Here is a 19,843-nt window from a genome sequence, read left to right as displayed (position 1 = left end):
AATCAGGGCCCACGACAGTGAAAGCACAGAGTCCTAACCACTAGGCCACCAGGGAATTCCCTGGGAATCAAATTTTTTACTTTATGTTACTTAATTATCATAGAAGTTTTAAAAATCATATGCACTTCATGGTCTTTCTGCCGGCAACACTAACACGTTCTCAGAGGAGTTTCAGATCTAGGTTATCACACCTGACAGAATGCAGTCACTTTAAGACGTGTGTCACCGAGTTAATAAGCAAATTCAAATAAACTGAGCGCCTTCCCCTCCTCTACTGAACTACTGTGATTCCTGGGACAGGCTCTTCCCAGGTCGGTGTGGCACTGTGTTTGCGGCATGACTGTGCCCACCACCCGGGCCGCGGCACTCAGCCAGGGCAGCCAGGCCTGCACTGCGGGCCCAGAGCACCTGGAACAACTTCCGACAGCAGACACTAACTTACTTCATTTTCAAGCAACAGGAAAAGTGCGGTAAAGATATAAGGCACATTTCCAAATTCTGAGGGTGGGTAGAGACGAGGACAGACGTTAGAATCTGTGATTCACACAACGCTTCCCGCCCCCAGAGGTGCCCTGGCTGGTGCCGACTGCTCACGACCACGCCAGCCCCAGTTCTTATAGCGCCGACTTACCATTCTGAATCATGTAGTGCAAAATTTGTTCAATCACGGACACCACGTAGCCAGCATCTTGTAAAACAGGCAGATAGGTGTTCTCAGAGGAAAACACCTCAAGCATTCTCATTGGAAGTGCAACATTCAAACTGTCATCATTACAGTTCTGCAGTAACCTGTAAAAACGAAAAAAAAAGTATTCACATACTTACTAGATGGCAAGTGTCACCGCAAGTTTCGTCAAATTCTTCTCTTCGCTACGTAAGTGTTCGAGCCGTTCTGTTCTAGCACTACAATATCCCTGAAAACAGACGCGACTCCAAGACAGACAGGAAATAACCAAGCATCGTGTCACTGACGCTTGTTTTGAGTCCTTATCATGTGCCAAATAGAATGATGGCGCCTGGTTTAGAGAGGAAGAATGCACCATCAGAGGGAGGAACAGACAAGGAAAATCAAAGGCCACCAATGCCGTGTGGGAAGGGCATGATCCACTGACCTAAGCTACATCTAATACAACTCAGATAAGCATCTTTCCACAAGTGTCTGCGAGACTTTCCATGCCCACAATGTCCCCCAAGAAGAACACTTAGTATATTTCTGATCCTAAGTCATCTAGCATTTTGACTAAAGACTCCCTTCTTACTATGAGAATTACAGGCAGAAAGGAAGGCTTAGCTGTCACAAAACTAAGTCTTACTTAAAAACAGAGAATGTCTTTTTTTTTTACATCTTTATTGGAGTATAATTGCTTTACAATGATGTGTTAGTTTCTGCTGTACAACAAAGAGCTATATGTAAACATATAACCCCCCTCCCTCTTTTCTTAGAATCAGCTTTATAGAGACACAATTTACACATGATAACCTGCACTCATTTAAAGTATGCAACGCAATGAGCTCCGACATTACCCCACAGTGAGGACACAACACATCCATCCACCGCTTCCTCTTGGCCCTCTCCAGTAACTTCCTCCCTCCAACTCCCCCACCCCAACCCAGTTCTTCTGTCACATAGACTAGTCTGCATTTTCTACTATTCTATACACGAGGAACCGTACGGTATGTACACATTAATGTCTAGATTCCTCACTCGGCATCCTTCTGAGATTCATCCAACATGTTAAAAACACGGACCTTTTACTGCTAGTAGCATTCCACAGCATGGGAAGACCATGTTTTGGTTATGCATTCATATGCTGATGGACATGAGTCGTTTCCAGACTTTTCTCGTTATAAATAAAGCTGTATGAACGTTCAAGGATAGCGTGTGTGGACCTGTCTCATTTCTCTTGGGTAAATTCCTAGGCGAGGAACCACTGGGTCACATGGTAGCCGGACAGTATTTAACTTGACAAGAAACCGTCCAGTGTGAAGGGCAGTATGTGAGAGTCCCAGCTGCTCCGCACCGGTAACGCTTGGTATTAACCCTTTTTCAAGGTTTAGCCAAGCTAACGGCTGCATTACTGAACTTTACTGTGACCTGAATTTGCATCTGTGATTATTTACGATGTTGAGAACCTTTTCAAGTGCTTATTGTTCATTGTGTGCCTGCTTTTCAAAAGTGCTCCACCTTTTAAGTGGGCCCTTTGTTTCTTGAAAACCCAAGAACACTGTCTGTGCCCACCCAGGCCGCACCCGCCTGGCCCTCATTCCGCGGAGCTCCAGCAACCCCTTCCCCGGCGCCCATTTCCCCTCCCACCTGGATCCTGGATAAGCGCACTCTCAGGTTTCCCACCTTAGTCTCCAGACGCCACTGCCTCACCCACTCCTGGCCCACGTCCCTGCCCCTGTGCAGAGCTCTTCACCATTCACAATTCCTCTTAAGCCCGAGCCAACCGGCCCTTCCCCACCGCTGCTCTCATCAAGGTGACCAACGGTGCTACGGCAGGGAAAACCGCCAGACTGTGAAATGGGCAGAAAAGACTGGTGGCCAGCCCAGCTCGCTCACTGTGTTACCCTCCATCCTCGCCTTCCACCAGGCTCATCTACAACTCCGTAGAGACAGAAGCTAACTTGTAGAAAACTGACAGGAATGCAAATGTTTCCCATACAGAGCGACACAAATTATTCCTGTTCCTGGCAATGCAAAAGGCTTCTGCCAGAGAATATAAATTCCCTAAGGCAAATCCTTATTTGAATCAGTTGTAACATCTCGGTTCCCTCCTTAATTAACCAGTTAAATAAAATTACTGACACGTGTTCACAGGGAATCCTGATTTTACTTTTCCTGGAAAATAATACTGAGCATTACCAACTCAATGATCAACTCTCTGACGCCGTTTATGCTGGTGGCCACTTCCTGACCGCCCCCCTCCCCCCTCCCCCGTGCTTGCCCTACTTGGATGCCAGGGCCCTGGACTCTCCTCCTCCATCACCAGCTCCCCCTCTTCCCCACAGCATCCTGATGTCAGGGGACCCCAGGGACCAGTCTCTGGTTCTCTTTCTACACAATTCATTTAATCTCATGCGTGTTTATGTTCCTTAGTGTTTAAAACGACTTCATCCTTCTAAATGCTCAAACCAAAAGCTGGTATGCATCCTTGGCTTTATTTTCTGAAACCCCACATCCAGTCTGTAAATCCTGTGCACTCTAGTTTCCAACCAACTTCATGACACTCCCACTGCGATCACCATGGCCCAAGAAACCATCATTTCTGGAATGGACCACTGCTGTCTCTTACGGATCCCCGTCTCTGCAGCACACTACTGAGAACGTTCTAGAAAAACATAAATTGGAGATGCAGGGTGGCAGGGGCTATTCCAGATGAAAAGATTCAAGAGACATCCAAGGTTATGTGTGGTCAATTAGAGTTTATTTTTTAAAAAGAAGAAAGAAAGAAAAACAGCTATTCAATGTAATTTGAAAACAAGAGAAATCTGAAAATGGACGTAGTATTAGACCAACCTGAGTCATCTCTAAGTACAAGGGCTGCTATTACTGGGATTGTCAAACTAGACTGGTTGCCCTAGTGACAGTTAATATTACTCTCAACCATTTTTAAAGGTGTACTAATGAAACTCTTGTTTGCAGGAGTGTCCTTTGGGGAGATGGCCACTTAAGTATTTTGGGAGTGGGAAGTCACTATGTTACTTGGAAATGATTCAGCAAATGTTAACAGTGGTCAACAATGTTAAAAACAGTCGACTCTGGATGGCAGGCGGATGACCACTTACTGTGCCACTTTTCTACTCTTTTATGTTTGAAAATTTCATAATAAAAACATTATAAGAGTCAGGGAAGAAAGAAAATTCCAGTCATGTCACCCTTGGCTCAGAACTCTCCTTTGGCTTCTCTCCTCTCTCAGCATGAAAGCCCAAGTCCTAAAGAAAGTACCTTCCAGGGCTTCCCTGGTGGTGCAGGGGTTAAGAATCCGCCTGCCAATGCAGGGAACACAGGTTCGAGCCCTGGTCCAGGAAGATCCCACATGCCACGGAGCAACTAAGCCCGTGCGTCACAACTGCTGAGCCTGTGCTCTAGAGCCCGCGAGCCACAACAACTGAAGTCCGCGCGCCTAGATCCTGTGCTCCACAATGAGAGAAGCCAGCGCAATGAGAAGCCCGCACACCACAACAAAGAGTACCCCCCCACCCCCGCTCGCCGCAACTAGAGAAAGCCCGCGTGCACAGCAAAGAAGATCCAATGCAGCCAAAAATAAATAAATTTAAAAAAGCAAGTCCCTTCCAGATCCTGGGATGTGCCCGGAGGGTCCTCCCTCTGCCTCCCCACCAGAGCCTGGGGAGACTCTGGTCCCTGCACAGCTGTCCATCCTCCCCGCTCAGGGCCACCCTTCCCGCCAGACTCTCCAAAGTCAAACTACACCCCCAAATTTCAATCCCCCTTTCCTCCTTTTATCCTCATTATTTACCGGTTATTTCTGTCACATAAAGATGTTCCTATGTTACTTATTCTTGCTTATTCTCAGTCTCCCAGAAGACAGTCTCCAGGAGAGCAGGTCCCTTCTCTGCCTGTCGCAGTCACATGCAGTGCTGAGAACTGGGCCAAGCACTTAGGAGGAAGCCCATAAACTTTTTTAATCAACGAAGTTATTAACTGATTAGCCAATCCCAATTCTGTTCCTAATGGATGCTCACATAAGAAAAAACGTAAGTAATGTCAGTATTCATTACTTTAAAAAAAATTATCTTTATTTTCAAAATAAATTTACGTAAGTTGATAAGCAGCTGTTTACAAACAGTGTTAGCACTAAATAAAAATGACAGAAAGTGTGTACTCTGAGAGCTGTACTAGATGCCAACAATGACCTCTGCACCGTTACAGCCCTGAGCCCTCAATGGTGCTTCCAGGGCCCAAGGAAAGGCAAAAAGATGGCTCTGAAGGATGGAGGTGACCAGGAGACCATTTGCTTTTAAGCAGAGGTGTACCCATCAGTCCAACCACCCAGCAGAGCACTGAAATACTGGGCCTGGAAGGACCAGTCTCATCCAATATTCCTCACTTTAGAATGAAGCTGAAAACAAGATCCAGTAACTTGCGTCATGCCCTAAGCTAGCAGGACACAGAGGCAGCACTAGAACCCAGCCTCCTGACCTCTACTTCATTACTGTACTGACCCGAGTTCCACTCATCCTCAACTCAGGTGCCATCGACTTCCGTGTCATCTGTTCATTCACGTATTTTATACACAATGAGGTACATCATCTCTTTCACATAAAACTACTTTTCTAGCTCTGAAAAAGTTATCTTAAATTCCCATGGAGACCAAAAGAGTGGAAGAAAGCACACGTCCCCTCCTCTGGCAACCTGCCCAAGCACCTGAAGTTCAATGCCCTGCACGCAGCAGGGAAGACCATTCACTGGTTTACTAACTTCACACACCTGAAATAAAGTTTCTAACAGATTTCTATTCTAATTTTACTTTGTTAAAACTTCATTCCTCCTCTAAAGGAACCAGCTTCCTTAGAGAAAACAGCCCCAACCTGGGGCTTTCAGGGGAGGTGTTAAATAGGGCCCAACACAGTGTGGTCCCAGAAAGCAAAGATGCTTCAAAACACTAATGGGGCTCTGATAAGGGCTCCCTCTACCCAGCATTTAAAAATACATGAGGCCTGACTGAGACTAAAGAGAAAAGGAGGCAGGGTCTTCTTCAGAAATAAAGCCAACTAACAAACACTGAAGAAACAACAGAATTAGAAAAATCAGCATTTTATAAACCATGGATGTAACAACTGATTCAGGCGTAGATCATCAAATGCAAAAACAAACCACTGGGTGAAAGGTGGTACTCTAATGACACGGAAGAAATGTACCTGCACAATATAGAGAGGAGTTTTTACTTTCACTCAGCCTCACTGAGAATGGGCTGTGTCTCATGTGAGGCACTAGGACTCTCACAATTATCTGCTATGAAGCATTCTTGTTGAACACACTTAAACTGAATCAAGTACAGCCCGATGTCAGTGGTTCTCATGGGGGCAACACTCGGCAGTGTCTGGAGACCTGCGTGATCAAGTGGGTGCCACCTGCATCAAGCGGGTGCAGGGCAAGGATCCTGCTAAACCCCTACAACACGCAGGACCACGTGCACAACACAGAATGGTTCAGCCCCAAACATGAAGACGGTGTGGTTGAAAGACTCTCCTCTAGAACTTACAGCCAATTTAAAGGAAAGAGAGGAGACAAAGGAATAAGTGAAACAAATGGAGCCTAGGATCATCAAAACAGAGAAGATATTTTTGAGATAACTGGGGAAATCTGAATATGGAGTGTGTATACCACATGATATTAGGAGAATTACTATTCATTTTCTTAGATGTGAACATAGCGTTACGGTTATCAGAGAGTGTGCTTTCTTAGGAGAAGCACAGTGAATCAGGTGAAGCGTCATGATGTCTGCAACTTACTTTTACATGCTTTAGAAAAACAACACGCTGTACGTGTGGAGAGAGAGAGAAAGCAAATGTGGCAAAATGGTAACTTTTGAATCTAGGTGGAGGGTATACGGTATTCTTTCAACTTTACTGGTGTTAGACATTTTCCAAAACAAAAAGTTGGGGAAAACAAGGAGAAATTACATTTGGATTTATCATCTATTAAAATTACTTGCTAAATGAATACCTTCGAAAGGACAGTAAGTGTCCACAAACTACAACCCGTGCGCGGAACCAGCCACAGGCTGTGTGGCTCTCAGGTGAAGGGTGCTCCTGACACCTTTAAAAGCTTGTGAGAAAAAACACAGTATGCGTAAGAGAGGCCACACTTCATGCCATCTGGGTGTTTACAGAAAACGTTTGCTGACTCCCGCTCCAGCGAATCAATGCGTACAATGTGTTTTTCAAAGTAAAAGTTTTTCCAAGAAATAAAAGGGGTTTGAAAAAAATAAGATTTCTTGGAATTGGTGATCTTCCAGACTCTCTCTCTTCATAAAGGTTCTTCTCTACCTTTAGTCCAGCTCAGGATTCTGGAAGTCAGTTAACAAGGCCTAGCTCTGATAGCAATCCTAAATAAACCTTACTACATGCAACTTCCAGAAAATTAGTTGAAATTATATTAAAGGGTCAGAATCATTTGAAAGTTGGCTACTGTGCAGATATCAGCAATTTTGAGAAAAACAGTGAAGATGTTAATTTGTCTTCTCATTCAGGTACTACTGCTCACATCACCTAAATGTGCTTTGTAAACTGAATCCAGCGAAGTCATGGAAGTGACTTATTTCAAGTCCATACATAAATCACAAGAGCCTGATGAAAGGCCTGCTCTAAAGAGCCTGTCCCCAGGGTAGCGACCCTAGGAGAATGGGAGCCTGCCTCCTACAGCAGGAGTCCTTTCAGGTGGCCCATCCACTCGCTAGCAACCAGGACCCCTGATACCCCACAAGATAATTCCAGAGCCTACCTGAAAGAAAACATCATCTGGAAGGTATTTATACCTACATTTTAATTTCTACAGGGAGAAGAATCACAGGAGTGAAAACTGTAATACATAGAACATTCCAGTCTCAAAAAGAAAAAAAGGGAAAACCACTGTCACAGACACTGAAGACCAAAGGGTATATTCCTCTAGACAAAGTGACCACCACGTTGCACAAGTTGCTGACAACGATGGGTTTACCTGCAACAGAGGCTCATCAACCTCTTTATTTGAAATAAGCACGTAAGTCTCTCAGATCCATCCAACTGCTGGACAAACAAAGAGCTATACTTAATTAGGTTCTGATACATCCATATCTGAAAGAAACAGCAAAACATACAATTATAACTCTCAGTCCATAAAAAGCTAATAATTTACTAATTACAAACATACCAAAATTTCCTTAATTGGTAAATACTTAATCAAAATAATCGAAACATGCTAAGAAGAAGTAAATCTTCTAAGTCAGGTTTTAGGTAGTAGCACACACATCCTGAACCTTCCACCTTAAGAAAGCACATTGGCACGGAGTTAAATTACTACATTTATCACTAAAAGTACTTAAAACTCATGTAAGTGTGAAGCAGAAAGTTCATTTGCAAAACTCAGCAAACCACAATAAAAACATATGAGAATCACAATCTCAATCATAAGTTACGAAGGATAACAGTTCCTTCTTTTTACCTTTCTCCTCTGAGTTTCCAGCACCTTTCCTGTGGATACTCTCCTTCCCTAACTCCATGAAATTTCGGTAGAAAAGGCAACCATTCAGTCCCACTATTCCCGATAAAAGGCCAGGTGTGTAGCATGTGAGGCGAGAGATGTGTCACTTAACTAGACAGGAGGAATCCTATCACAATGTTTATACAAACCATCGCAGTGCGCACCTGAAGTATCTTACAATTTTATTTGTCAATTATACGTCCACACGGCTGGAGGGAAAAAAGGTCAGAGACGCGTCTGGATGACCAGAACCCCCGCTGTCCCGGACACGGTGATGGGCCATCGCGGTGGGCAAATGCTGAGTTAGATTTCTGTCGAGCTCCCATCCAGGAGGCCTCTCTAGTGTGGATACAGCTACCGGAAGTGATTTTGAAAGCACAATACCAAACAGGCATCTCTTATACTTCCTCTACGATATTTTTGTTGCTATTTGTTCATTTCATGAGACCCATTTAGAAGCGTTAAAATTAAGACAGCTTCTTAAATGTGCCACAGAACCTTTTCTTTACCTGTCATTTTTACAGTTTCTCCTCTGAGAGTAACACTTATTTGATATAAAATGTTATCAAACAATTAAAGTACTAACACATGTGTTTTGCATGATAAATTCGAGTGTGTCCTAACTCGGGTGGAAATAACTCTGAGACCCAATCCGAATGTTGATTTACCTACACACAATCTTTCTTCTTGAGGTATTTGGAGCTACTTGTTCATATTTTCTCAGGAACCAACATCATACAAATGTTTTCTGCACTATGTGACACGCAGTTCATTCTAGAATTTGTACTGAATACCCATTAACAAATAAAACTAGGAGGTACAGTAACTGAACATTATAAAAATCTGAAGGCCAACTGTCGGAAGTACAAGAATAAGGCTGTAAATACATTAATCAAGTAATTACGTTTCAACGACATAAAAAAAACCTCAAAGCACTTTATCTGAACACTTTCTGGACTGGTATTTTTTTTTTAATTGAGGTATAGTTGATGTACAACATTATATGCTTCAGGTGTACAACACAGTGATTCGCAATTTTTAAAGGTTACCCTCCCTTTATAGTTATTATAAAATATTGGCTATATTCTCTGTGCTGTACAATATATCCTTGTAGTGGACTGGATTTTGATATTGCTTTTTACATTCTTGACAAATGCACCAATATCATCCCAAAAGTTCTAAGTACATTAAACATCTGCTTTGCCTAACTTTTTGTTGTTATTTACTAAATTCAGATAAGTACAGTTTCAAAAACTTTCCATCTTATCCATCCTTTCTCAGGAAGTTAACTGAGGCTATATATCAATAAAACAAGGGAGTAAACCAAGAAAGCAAAAAGATATGGAATCAGGAAAGAGGAACTGAAACGGAAGCAAAGCAAAGCGGAGGTTTTCCCAGGAACATGGCAGGCGTGGAGAGCAACCACTCCAAACTGTGCAGCAAGTTCCCGGGACGCAGAAGGAACAGCTCAGCGGGGAAAGAGCACCAGTGACCTGACCCTCTAGTCACGGAAAACTGTACTGAGAATTATTTTACTGTCAGGAGGTGGAAGAGACTCAAAGAGACTCAAAGAGACTCAAAGATAATTACACAGAAATGACACAACAATTCACTCTAGAGTAACTCAAGAAAACTGTACACAAAAGAAAATACAATCACGGTACACTATTTTAGCGACCATATTTACAGTCATTATAATAAAACATAAATCAAGGGGGTGGGTGAGGAAGGGAGAGCCATATACGCACACTTTTGCACAGAGCACCTTAGAAAAACTATCAAAAGTGGCACCACGCCTGCTCTTAAAGTAGGAATTAGGGTCCTTGAAGATGGGCAAGAGACTTTCCCTCCACGTATGACTGATTTATTGTTCTTGCATTTTTCTGTGCAAACTAAATAAACAATCCAGTTTGCTTTTCTCATATAAACCAGGTTTGAGGACCTGGTTAATTCTAATCCTACACAGGGCCTGTAGGACTGGGCGGCTGCACCACGTCCAGAAAGCATGCAGGAACCACGGACCAGACCTCAGAGTGGGGCAGAAGCAGTTCTCCAAAGGGAAGGGTGCTCTGGAGAGACAGAGGACTGAGCCCTTCTGACCCCCACGTGGCTGTGCTCCACGTCTGACCTTCAATCTGCAAGGTCAGAGTACATGAGGAAGGAACAGACTGCTCCAGAAAGAGAGCCAGATGACCTGCTGCTGTACGTTTCTCATTCTTCTTCTCACAGGCTTCAGATAGAAAGCCTAGAAAGAGCCTGCCTTTGGGGGACACGGGCTCGAGCCCTGGTCCGGGAAGACCCCACATGCTGCGGAGCAACTAAGCCCGTGCGCCACGACTACTGAGCCCGCACTCTAGAGCCTGCAAGCCACAACTCCTGAGCCCAAGTGCCACAACTACTGAAGCCCGTGCGCCTAGAGCCCGTGCTCCGCAACAAGAGAAGCCACCACAATGAGAAGCCCATGCACCACAACGAAGAGTAGCCCCTGCTCGCCGCAACTAGAGAAAGCCTGTGCCCGGCAACGAAGACCCAATGTAGCCAAAATAAATAAAATTAATTAATTAATTAATTAATTTCAAAAAGAGCCTGCATTTAAGGAAAGCCATCTTTACTGCCTCTAAAGATTTATGGAAAGTTCTTCCCATGGTCCAGCCCAGCTCAATACAGGAAGCAACGTTGGGTGTTAAAGCCAAACACCAGATAAGCGATAAAGTATTCCTATGTCTTCTGTACTTACAGTCCACACAAGGATCCTTCTAGTACGTACGGTTGGAGCATGGAAGACTTACTTTTCTCTGTATACCCATGTTTTAATTAGAAATTTTTAATCCAGGTAAATAAGGATGTCTAAGAATAAATACATATTTAACCTAATGAATCTCAGTACTTCCTGGGAAAGTGGACACAGTAACAAGTTCCACTTTATAAAGATGATTCATCCACGTATCTCCTCCGTTAACACACACCGGTCCTCATCACTGATAACATCAAAACCTGTAACATTTTTTGAGTTACACAATTATATTTTAGATGTTTCAAGAGAGAGACCCTAGAGTTCCGAGATTTACATTTCAGTATTTACAGGTAACAAACAGGCTATGACGCTGAGGATGCACGTCCCAGGGATGCAGGCACAGGGTGGAGGGTTCTGTGCAAAACAAGGTGCTGCCCGTGCAGACTGGGCAATGGCGGCAGCACAACAGAGTAGCCTACTGTTTCTTATATGTGAAATTTGCCTTAATAAAAACATGAAAAAGCCTACTGAAAATCTGTATCGATTTTTTAAGAGGTAAAACATTATCACCAAGACGACCTATCACCGCTGGCTGAGGAAGTCACAAGGGTGAGACGCGCTGGAGGGGTTTCTGATCCCATTAAACCAAAAGCTGGAAAACACATTAACAAGGGTTAGTGAAAATGTAGCCAACACTCACCAAGCGTTTTGAGTCTTCATTCTGTTTGTAAAAAAACAGAAGCTGCCTCACCAAAAGGGTGAGGGTGGGGCCGCTGGCGACGGAAAAAGCGCCACCGGACTGGGACAAGCCGGCCCGGCGATCAAATGCACTCCTCTGGATGGAATACTGAAAACAAAACAAGACATAAAGACAGGATCACATGATCGTATGGTCTAAATGGTCACTCAGTGTTTAAACTGGAGTAGTGGAAACGGGCAATTAAGATTCCGTTACTGAGAAGTTATCATTGGTAAACAGTTAATGAAACCCGAAAAGCCTGGAATGTAGTGACAGAGCCATGAACGCCCTATGCAGGAGTCTTCCATCACCTCCTTCTACTGTGATCTTTAGCCATGGTTTGGCCTATGTTTGCATTTAATAATTTAAAAATCACCAAAAAACTCATCTGTCTATAAATTTTTATATAAACTTATACAATTAACTATTGGGGAAAATACTATTATCCACATTAACTTTCATTAAACAAGTACACACAAAAACACATACAAAATGAATTCCACTTCTAAGAATCCAAGGCCATATTTAAAATAAGCTCTCAGGGCTTCCCTGGTGGCGCAGTGGTTAAGAATCCGCCTGCCAACACAGGGGACAAGGGTTCGAACCCTGGTCCGGGAAGATCCCACATGCCGCTGTGCAACTAAGCCCATGGGCCACAACTACTGAGCCTGCGCTCTAGAGCCTGCAAGCCACAATTACTGAGCCCACGTGCCACAACTACTGAAGCCTGTGCGCCTAGAGCCTGTGCTCCGCAACAAGAGAAGCCACCGCAACGAGAAGCCCTTGCACCGCAACAAAGAGTAGCCCCCGCTCGCGGCAACTAGAGAAAGCCCACGCACAGCAATGGAAGACCCAACGCAGCCAATCAATCAATCAATCAATCAATCTATTAAAAAATAAAAATAAATAAAATAAAATAAGCTCTCTCATACCTTTCTAATTCCTTCTTAGTTTAAAAACAAACTTACTTGCTGTTTTCTGTCTCTATAGCCTCGAATAAATGACTGGATAATTATTGCATTTTTCAATCTTCGTCTTTCTTCCTGAATAATGCAGGGAGGAGGGAACAATGGGTCAGGATCAGTGAAAATGACAAATACTAGTGCAGACTCAAAAAATAAAAACAGCTACATAATTCACGTACCACAAAATTCACTCTTTTAAGTGTACCATTCACCAATTTTTAATATACTCAAAGTTGTGCAATCATCACCACTGTCTAATTTTGGAATATTTTCATCACCCATCCCCAATAAAACCCCTGTACCCAGGGGTTTTACCCAGTCATCCCTCATTCTCTGTCCTCCCACCCCGACCCCCCACTGCTGGCAATCACTAACCAATTTTCTGTCTATATGGAACTGCCTATTCTGGACATGATGTACAATGGAATCATAATATGTGGCCTTTTGTGTCTGACTTTTTTCACTTGGCATGATATTTTCAAGGTTCATCCACGCTGTACCATGTATCAGTACGTCCCTCCTTTTTATGGCTGTTCCACTATACGGATGTCTCATTTTGTTTATCCACTTATTAACGGATGGACATTTGAGCTTTTTCCACTTTGGGCTATTATGAATAATGCTGCTGTGGACATTCATGTACCAGCTTTTGCAGGGACATAGGTTTTCATTTCTCATGGGTGTATATCTAGGCATGGAATTAACATTTGAGGAACTGCTGGACTGTTTTCCAAAACAGCTACATTATTTTACAATTCTACCAGCATAGAAAGACTTCTTTTTTTTAAAAGTTTTTGTTTTAAGTATTTAAAAAAAATACAGACAACAGAAGCATCTATTTTAAAGGTCACTTTGTTTCCAAGCAGAAAACTCCAATTTTTATCAACTCGACTCTGTCTTTAAAACTTACAGGATAGGGAGGGTGGGAGGGAGATGCAAGAGGGAGGAGATATGGGGATATATGTATATGTATGGCTGATTCACTTTGTTATAAAGCAGAAACTAACACAACATTGTAGAGAAATTATACTCCAATAAAGATGTTAAAAAAAAAAAAACCTTTCAGTGACCCAGCAAAAATATATATTCTTCATCATCATTATAACCACTGCAGCTAACAGTGTTTGAGAGCCTACTATGTGCCAGCCCTAAGAGAGACACTTCACATGCATTCATACAATAACCTTACAGGTGAGCATTACTCCTGTTTTAAAGACACAGAAACCGAGACTTCCATAAAGATTAAGTGATGCCAAAAGATATGAGTCAGAGAGCAAACTCAGGTGTGACACGAAAATCTGTACTGTCTTATCACATGACAATGTTTCACATCTTCTATGAATGCCACCTACCAGGCTTGAAAGGCACATACACATTCACGCAATCTGGGGATTAGAGAACATACCATCAGGTCACAAAAGTGTACTTTCTGAGCTTCAAATGGTTACAACAAGGGAATCCTTGAGCTTAAACCTCGTTTGGGAATCTATTCATAACTATGATGACTCTAACAGCACTAAATTAAACACTCATATAACATCCCATGCATTTTCAAAACACTTATTTTTACTCATTCAGCTGTCTGCTGGGGAAGTCTCAGGAGCACTCCCGCTCTCTGGCAGGTGCGCTGAGGACAGGTGAGTGAGTCCTCACGAGGCCTGGAGGCCAGCTTCACATTAGCTCATCCCTGTGGCAGGTGCGCTGAGGACAGGTGAGTGAGTCCTCACGAGGCCTGGAGGCCAGCTTCACATTAGCTCATCCCTGTGGCAGGTGCGCTGAGGACAGGTGAGTGAGTCCTCACGAGGCCTGGAGGCCAGCTTCACATTAGCTCATCCCTGTTTTAAAGGGGATTCATCCCTGCCCAACTGCCTGCCGGAAGCAAATGCAACGCTCTCCAAAAAGAAGAGGCCATATTCTAAGCCTGAAGATATCGCTTCAGTTTGGAACATACAATGTCCAGTATTCAACCAAAATAACCAGGCAAAGACAAGAATTTAAAATCAAGAGGACAAACAATAAAAATGAACCCACAGGAATTCCAAACACTGGAGAGGAAACATTATCTTTAAATATCTACAGTTACGTGCAAGAAATGAAAAGACGAGAGAACTGGGAAATAAAAGAATCAAAGAAAATTCTAGAACGCAAATAAAAACTGAAATTCAGAACTCAGTGGATGTACTTAACAATCAGACATCACTAAAAGAGATAATTTGTAAATCAGAAGTTAGAACAAAAGAAAATAGCCAAACCAAAGCATAGGTATTCAAAAGAATAAATATACCGAAAAGAGTACAGGAGACACACGGGACATAATGCAAAGGTCGAACACCTCTGTCATGTGAGTCCAAGAGGAGGAGGAGAGCGAGGATGGAGCAGAGGCACAACTGGGAGAGGTGGCTGATTGAGAATTTTCCAGAAAAGATAAAATACACCAACCAATACACACTTTTCCTGTTTGAGCAGTGGTTTTCAAGTGAGGGCAACTCCCGCCGAGGGAACGTTCAGTAACTTCTGGAGACACCGTGGTTGTCCCAGCAGGGGTAGGGAGTGTTCCGGCATCTAGGAGAGGCCAGGGACGCTGCTAAGCACCCTGCAGTGTGCAGGACAGTCCCCACAACAAGGAATGACCTGGCCACAATGTCAGAAATGCTAAGGTTAAGAAGCCCTGCCTGAGCGTCTGTGCATCTGCTGTTCCCTTGACCAAGAATGCCCTTCTTCCAGCTTTCCACAGCTTTTCTTTTCCATCCTTCGGAAATCCGCTGGGCTCTCACCAGCTCAGGGACGCCTTCCCTCACACCCTACATCCAAAGCCGACCTTCCAAGTCCCCACCTCCGGATCCTGGGGAACACCTGTGCTCCACCGCCCAGCAGCAGACACACTGTTTCATTCCCTGTCTATATACCCAGCCAGAAGAAAAGTACCTGGAACATAGCAAGCTCTCAATTTATATTTGTTAAAGGAATGGATGAATTATTAAAAAACAAAACAACAAATGACCTAGAAAAGCAGGCCATAGGACACCACAATTGCTGATTAATCAACAAAGTAAAGCCATTTTAAGAAATTACCTCCGAAAGATAAAATGTAAAATAAAGACTAAAATGCCAAATGTCACTATAGCTCCTTTCATTTATTCAGCTTCTTCACAAACAGTTAAGATAACTTGCCTTGACAGGCAGTTTTCTCCTTTTGCTTGACAAAACATGAACACTATACACGAAGACTTTCTACACCTTCTGGAAGCCGTATCGTAAGCAAGTAAGTGAACTGAAAGCCTATTTTCTCCCTCTATTCTGGAAACTGCTCTTTTAGTCCACCTTTTCTACATTGGTTCCAGAATAGATGACCTACCATAAAATCCAACAAATCCAGAAATGTTTCTGAAATTTAACATACATATAAATACTTAAGTCATGTCACATATAACATACATGTATCTAATATATAAAACAGGAAAACCAAGACTTATTTAGATGCCATGGAAAACGTTTATCTACAGGGACTATTACAAAGCTGTTCTTACCTCCCTCTTTCTTCTTTCTTCCTGAGTACGATGTAAAAGAGAAGCCTTTTCTTCCTAAACACAAAAAAGAGAGAAAAGATAAAGGTTATAATTTCAAACTCTAAAATACTCTCATACAAAAATTATAGAATGTTGTGACCCAAAGGATTCCAGAGATCATCCAATCAAACCATCTGACTTTGTAAGAAATCTGAGGCACAACAGGCTAAACGGTTCCCTCACCCTCACCCCCACCCCTGGGGCACAGATCTAATTGTAGTATTTCAGTTGTTTTCTAAGAATAAAATCTGATTTCCTTACACACACGTTAGTTCAGGTAAAACCGGGGAGATCTGAGTAAGGATCAGTGCATTGTATCAAGGTCAATATCCTGCTTGTGAGCACATACTACAGCTCTGCAAAATACAACCCCCAGGGGAAATTAGGCAATGCAAACAACAGACCTTTCCGGATCATTTCTAACAGCTGCATGTGAGTCTACAATTATCTCAAAAATTTCAGTGAAAAAAATCAATCTTTTATTGTTATGAAAATTTTTAAAATTCTTTTCATCGTAAGTAAAACTATATTTCGAATAAAATTACTTGATATGTAGAAGGAAGTGAAATAACAAATGGGAAAGTTAAACATTTCAAATAAAATAAAAATACTTACAGACCGCCCTCCTCCCGCCCCAGAACCATTCCAGTCTATACTGTATGGGCATTTTATTTTTGTAAATTTAATCCAAAATAAAATTAAAGGCCTAAGACATCAACATATAAATAATTAGAAAAATTAATAAACCTAAATTTCTTAACACAAACATACAACTCATCAGAATAGAGTCAGAAAGTAATGAAGCCAATTTAAAATAATACTTTGATATGTGAAGGGAATACATAACGTGTAGAGCGAAAAGTTTCTGACAAAATTTTCAGCCAAAGAAATAAATCCTCCAGATATTTTCCATTACAGAGAATTTCATTTCTTGAACTCAAATAAAAAGTCTTTATCTATCACATGTCAAAGGTCAGAAAAGTATTTTGTTTTTAACTGATTAATTAAAAGGATGAGGAGCAATGGAAAAATCTAAAGTAAAGAGCGCTCAGAGGGCTTCCCCGGTGGCGCAGTGGTTGGGAGTCCGCCTGCCGATCCAGGGCACGCGGGTTCGTGCCCCGGTCCGGGAGGATCCCACATGCCGCGGAGCGGCTGGGCCCGTGAGCCATGGCCGCTGAGCCTGCGCGTCCGGAGCCTGTGCTCCGCAACGGGAGAGGCCACGACAGTGAGAGGCCCGCGTACCGCAAAAAAAAAAAAAGTGCTCAGAATTATGGAAAGCTTCTAGATAAAAATACAGCCATATTTCTGGTCATTATCTTTATTTAGGAATAGGAGGTAAATATATGTCTGTAATTTCTCTTCCTTCTATTCCATTTAATCAGATTTAATATATGCTCATTACCTGGTTATAGTTAAAGAGCTAAGATTTCTTAAAATGATACATGCTGTTACAACTATGAGAAAATATACTTAATGTCTGAAATTAAACCCACATTTTACTTTTAAAACAATGGTACATGCCAGCAAAGCAGTCCCCAAAGTGACTTCACACATAAGCTTGGCTGTCACCAATGTAAAAGCCCTGGGGTCTGAGGGCCTGGCCTGTCTGACCACCAGGTCCCTATCATTGGCTTCAATGTCTGCCACATGTAGGGAGTTAAGAAATATTTACAAAATGAACGAATGAACATCTCCTTTAAGTACAGCAAAGTAGTCTAAAAGGAGTAACCATAACAGCTGAAAAGCACTTCTGAATACCTGCAACACAGCACAGAAGATGAAGTATTTTAAAAATCAAAATAGGTACCAATTATCAAGAAGCATAACTGGATTCTCAGTGAATACTTTAAATTTGAAGCATACGCTATGAGATGGCTATGAACGCACCAGAGGCAATGCTGAATGTGTTGAGGATGAACATCCTTACCCTTTGATGACCTATAGATTAAAATCCTTGGACAGAGGACACCATATAAATGGAAGGTCACTTCTCTTACCCGTGCTCGGGGGCTGTGAAGTTTCCTACTTAAAACAGCTCATTTCAAAAATTATAAAATAAGCACAGCGAGCAAATCCGAAGTCCTGGACACACATACAGAAACCTTATATGTGACTTCAACTGTAGTTTAAAATGACGTGAAGGTCTTTCAAAGAGCACTCACGCTCCCTAAGATACATCGGAAAGGAGGCTGGTGGGGAGCAGAGGCCACAGAAAAAAACTGGGGTCACCCAAATGTGCCACGAGTTCAGAGGCACGGGGAGCAGCAGGGGGTGAGCGACAAAGGGCCCCGAGTGCCCAGGAAAGGCGCAGTGAGCAATCGCAAAGGCCTGGGACCCAGAGGTGGCCACAAAAAGCCCGTTCAGCACAGAAGGAAAAGTGTGACAGAGCACTTAATCGCTGTCTATAAATTATGTACACTATCATATGCAGCACCTGAGCTAGCAACCAAATTCCACATCAGAACCGGAGCTTCTTCCTGTATTCCCCAACTCAGAGACTGTCTCTGTGCAAAAGACATTCAAACGAGGCACAGGACAGGAATTTATTCTCAACAAATATTGGCTCACTCTTGCGTCATGCTAGGCACTGGCTATTTTAAAAGTAATAAAAGTGTTTGTTCCCAAAGAGCACACAGTCTGGTGGGAGCAGAAGAAGCCAATGAATTGAGCACCCACCATGGGCCAGACACGATTCTAGATACTAGCAATAAAGCAGAGTCAGCAGGAGCGGCCCAGCCCCCGGGAATGCACACCTCAATACAGGTGGGCACCGGGGACGAGGCAGCGCAGAGAAGGACAGGCACTCCGCCTCCGCAACCCAGAGAACTCTCGGAAGAAAAGGTGAATTGGAAAGAAATCTTGGAAGGCTGTGTTCAGAAGGATGAAAAGATGGAAAGCATCCCAGCAGAGGCACGAGAGGGAGCGCTGGGCAGGAAGCAGGGCTGGAGGGAGAGGCTGGGCTGACCTCGAGGCCAGCATCGAGAGGGAACGGGAGACCCCCATCTCTGGTTAAGTGAGCCATATACCAAGACAGCATGGGATGGAAGGGAGAGAACGACGAAGTTAAAGTTCACTGACCTTGAGACATCTCTGGGACCAACAAGCCAGTCAACAGGTAATAAAGAACAGGGAAGAAGTATGGATTGAAAATTCAGAGTTCAAATCACCCATGACTTAAGCTTAAACTCCTTCGGTGGCTTCCCACCCTCTACCTGCACAGGGGGCTGCTACGCCTTTAAAACAAACAAAAACTGCAATATCTACTACTCATTTCCTAAAAGACCACTGGACACTAGACGGAACCATCTCTTCTCAATGCTCAATTATTTACATGAACCAAAGTTATGTAAAACCTACCACGCTGGTCTCATTTTCCTACTTCATGGTAGCCTATCTGAGACCGTAACTGGAGAACGACCAGTGTGTTCTAAGGGGTCAAGTTCAAACACAGCCTTGGCGCAGGAATATTCCGGTCAAACACCTCCTCCTCTTTCTCTTGTGCCACCAGCACGGCATGCCCCCCAACTACCCTCCAAGTCTCAAACGCCCCACCCCTCCCCAGCCTGGCCTTCCCTCCTGGCACTGACGCACACCTGGCAAGCTCCAGTTAGCCTTAGGTGAGACTCAGCTTAA

General features: G+C 43.2%; 1 protein-coding gene across 3 annotated transcripts in view; it reads right to left on the bottom strand.

Moving 5' to 3' along the window:
* UBE3C (ubiquitin protein ligase E3C) overlaps positions 1-19,843 on the bottom strand; it is a 121,292-nt gene that overhangs the window by 81,113 nt on the left and 20,336 nt on the right. For 2 of the 3 annotated variants that reach the window (XM_082845907.1, XM_082845908.1), the window contains exons 2-6: positions 16,172-16,225; positions 12,648-12,722; positions 11,641-11,787; positions 7,685-7,800; positions 632-789 (exon numbers count right to left, since the gene is read on the bottom strand). In XM_082845907.1, the coding sequence (XP_082702033.1) occupies positions 632-789; positions 7,685-7,800; positions 11,641-11,787; positions 12,648-12,722; positions 16,172-16,225 (550 nt within the window). The remainder of the gene's footprint in view (positions 1-631; positions 790-7,684; positions 7,801-11,640; positions 11,788-12,647; positions 12,723-16,171; positions 16,226-19,843) is intronic. The other variant, XM_082845909.1, reaches the window with a different exon arrangement.

This window comes from Leucopleurus acutus (genome assembly GCF_964270905.1).
Source record: "Leucopleurus acutus genome assembly, chromosome: 9".
Taxonomy (NCBI): domain Eukaryota; kingdom Metazoa; phylum Chordata; class Mammalia; order Artiodactyla; family Delphinidae; genus Leucopleurus; species Leucopleurus acutus.
This window is presented reverse-complemented; position numbering and strand designations above follow the sequence as displayed.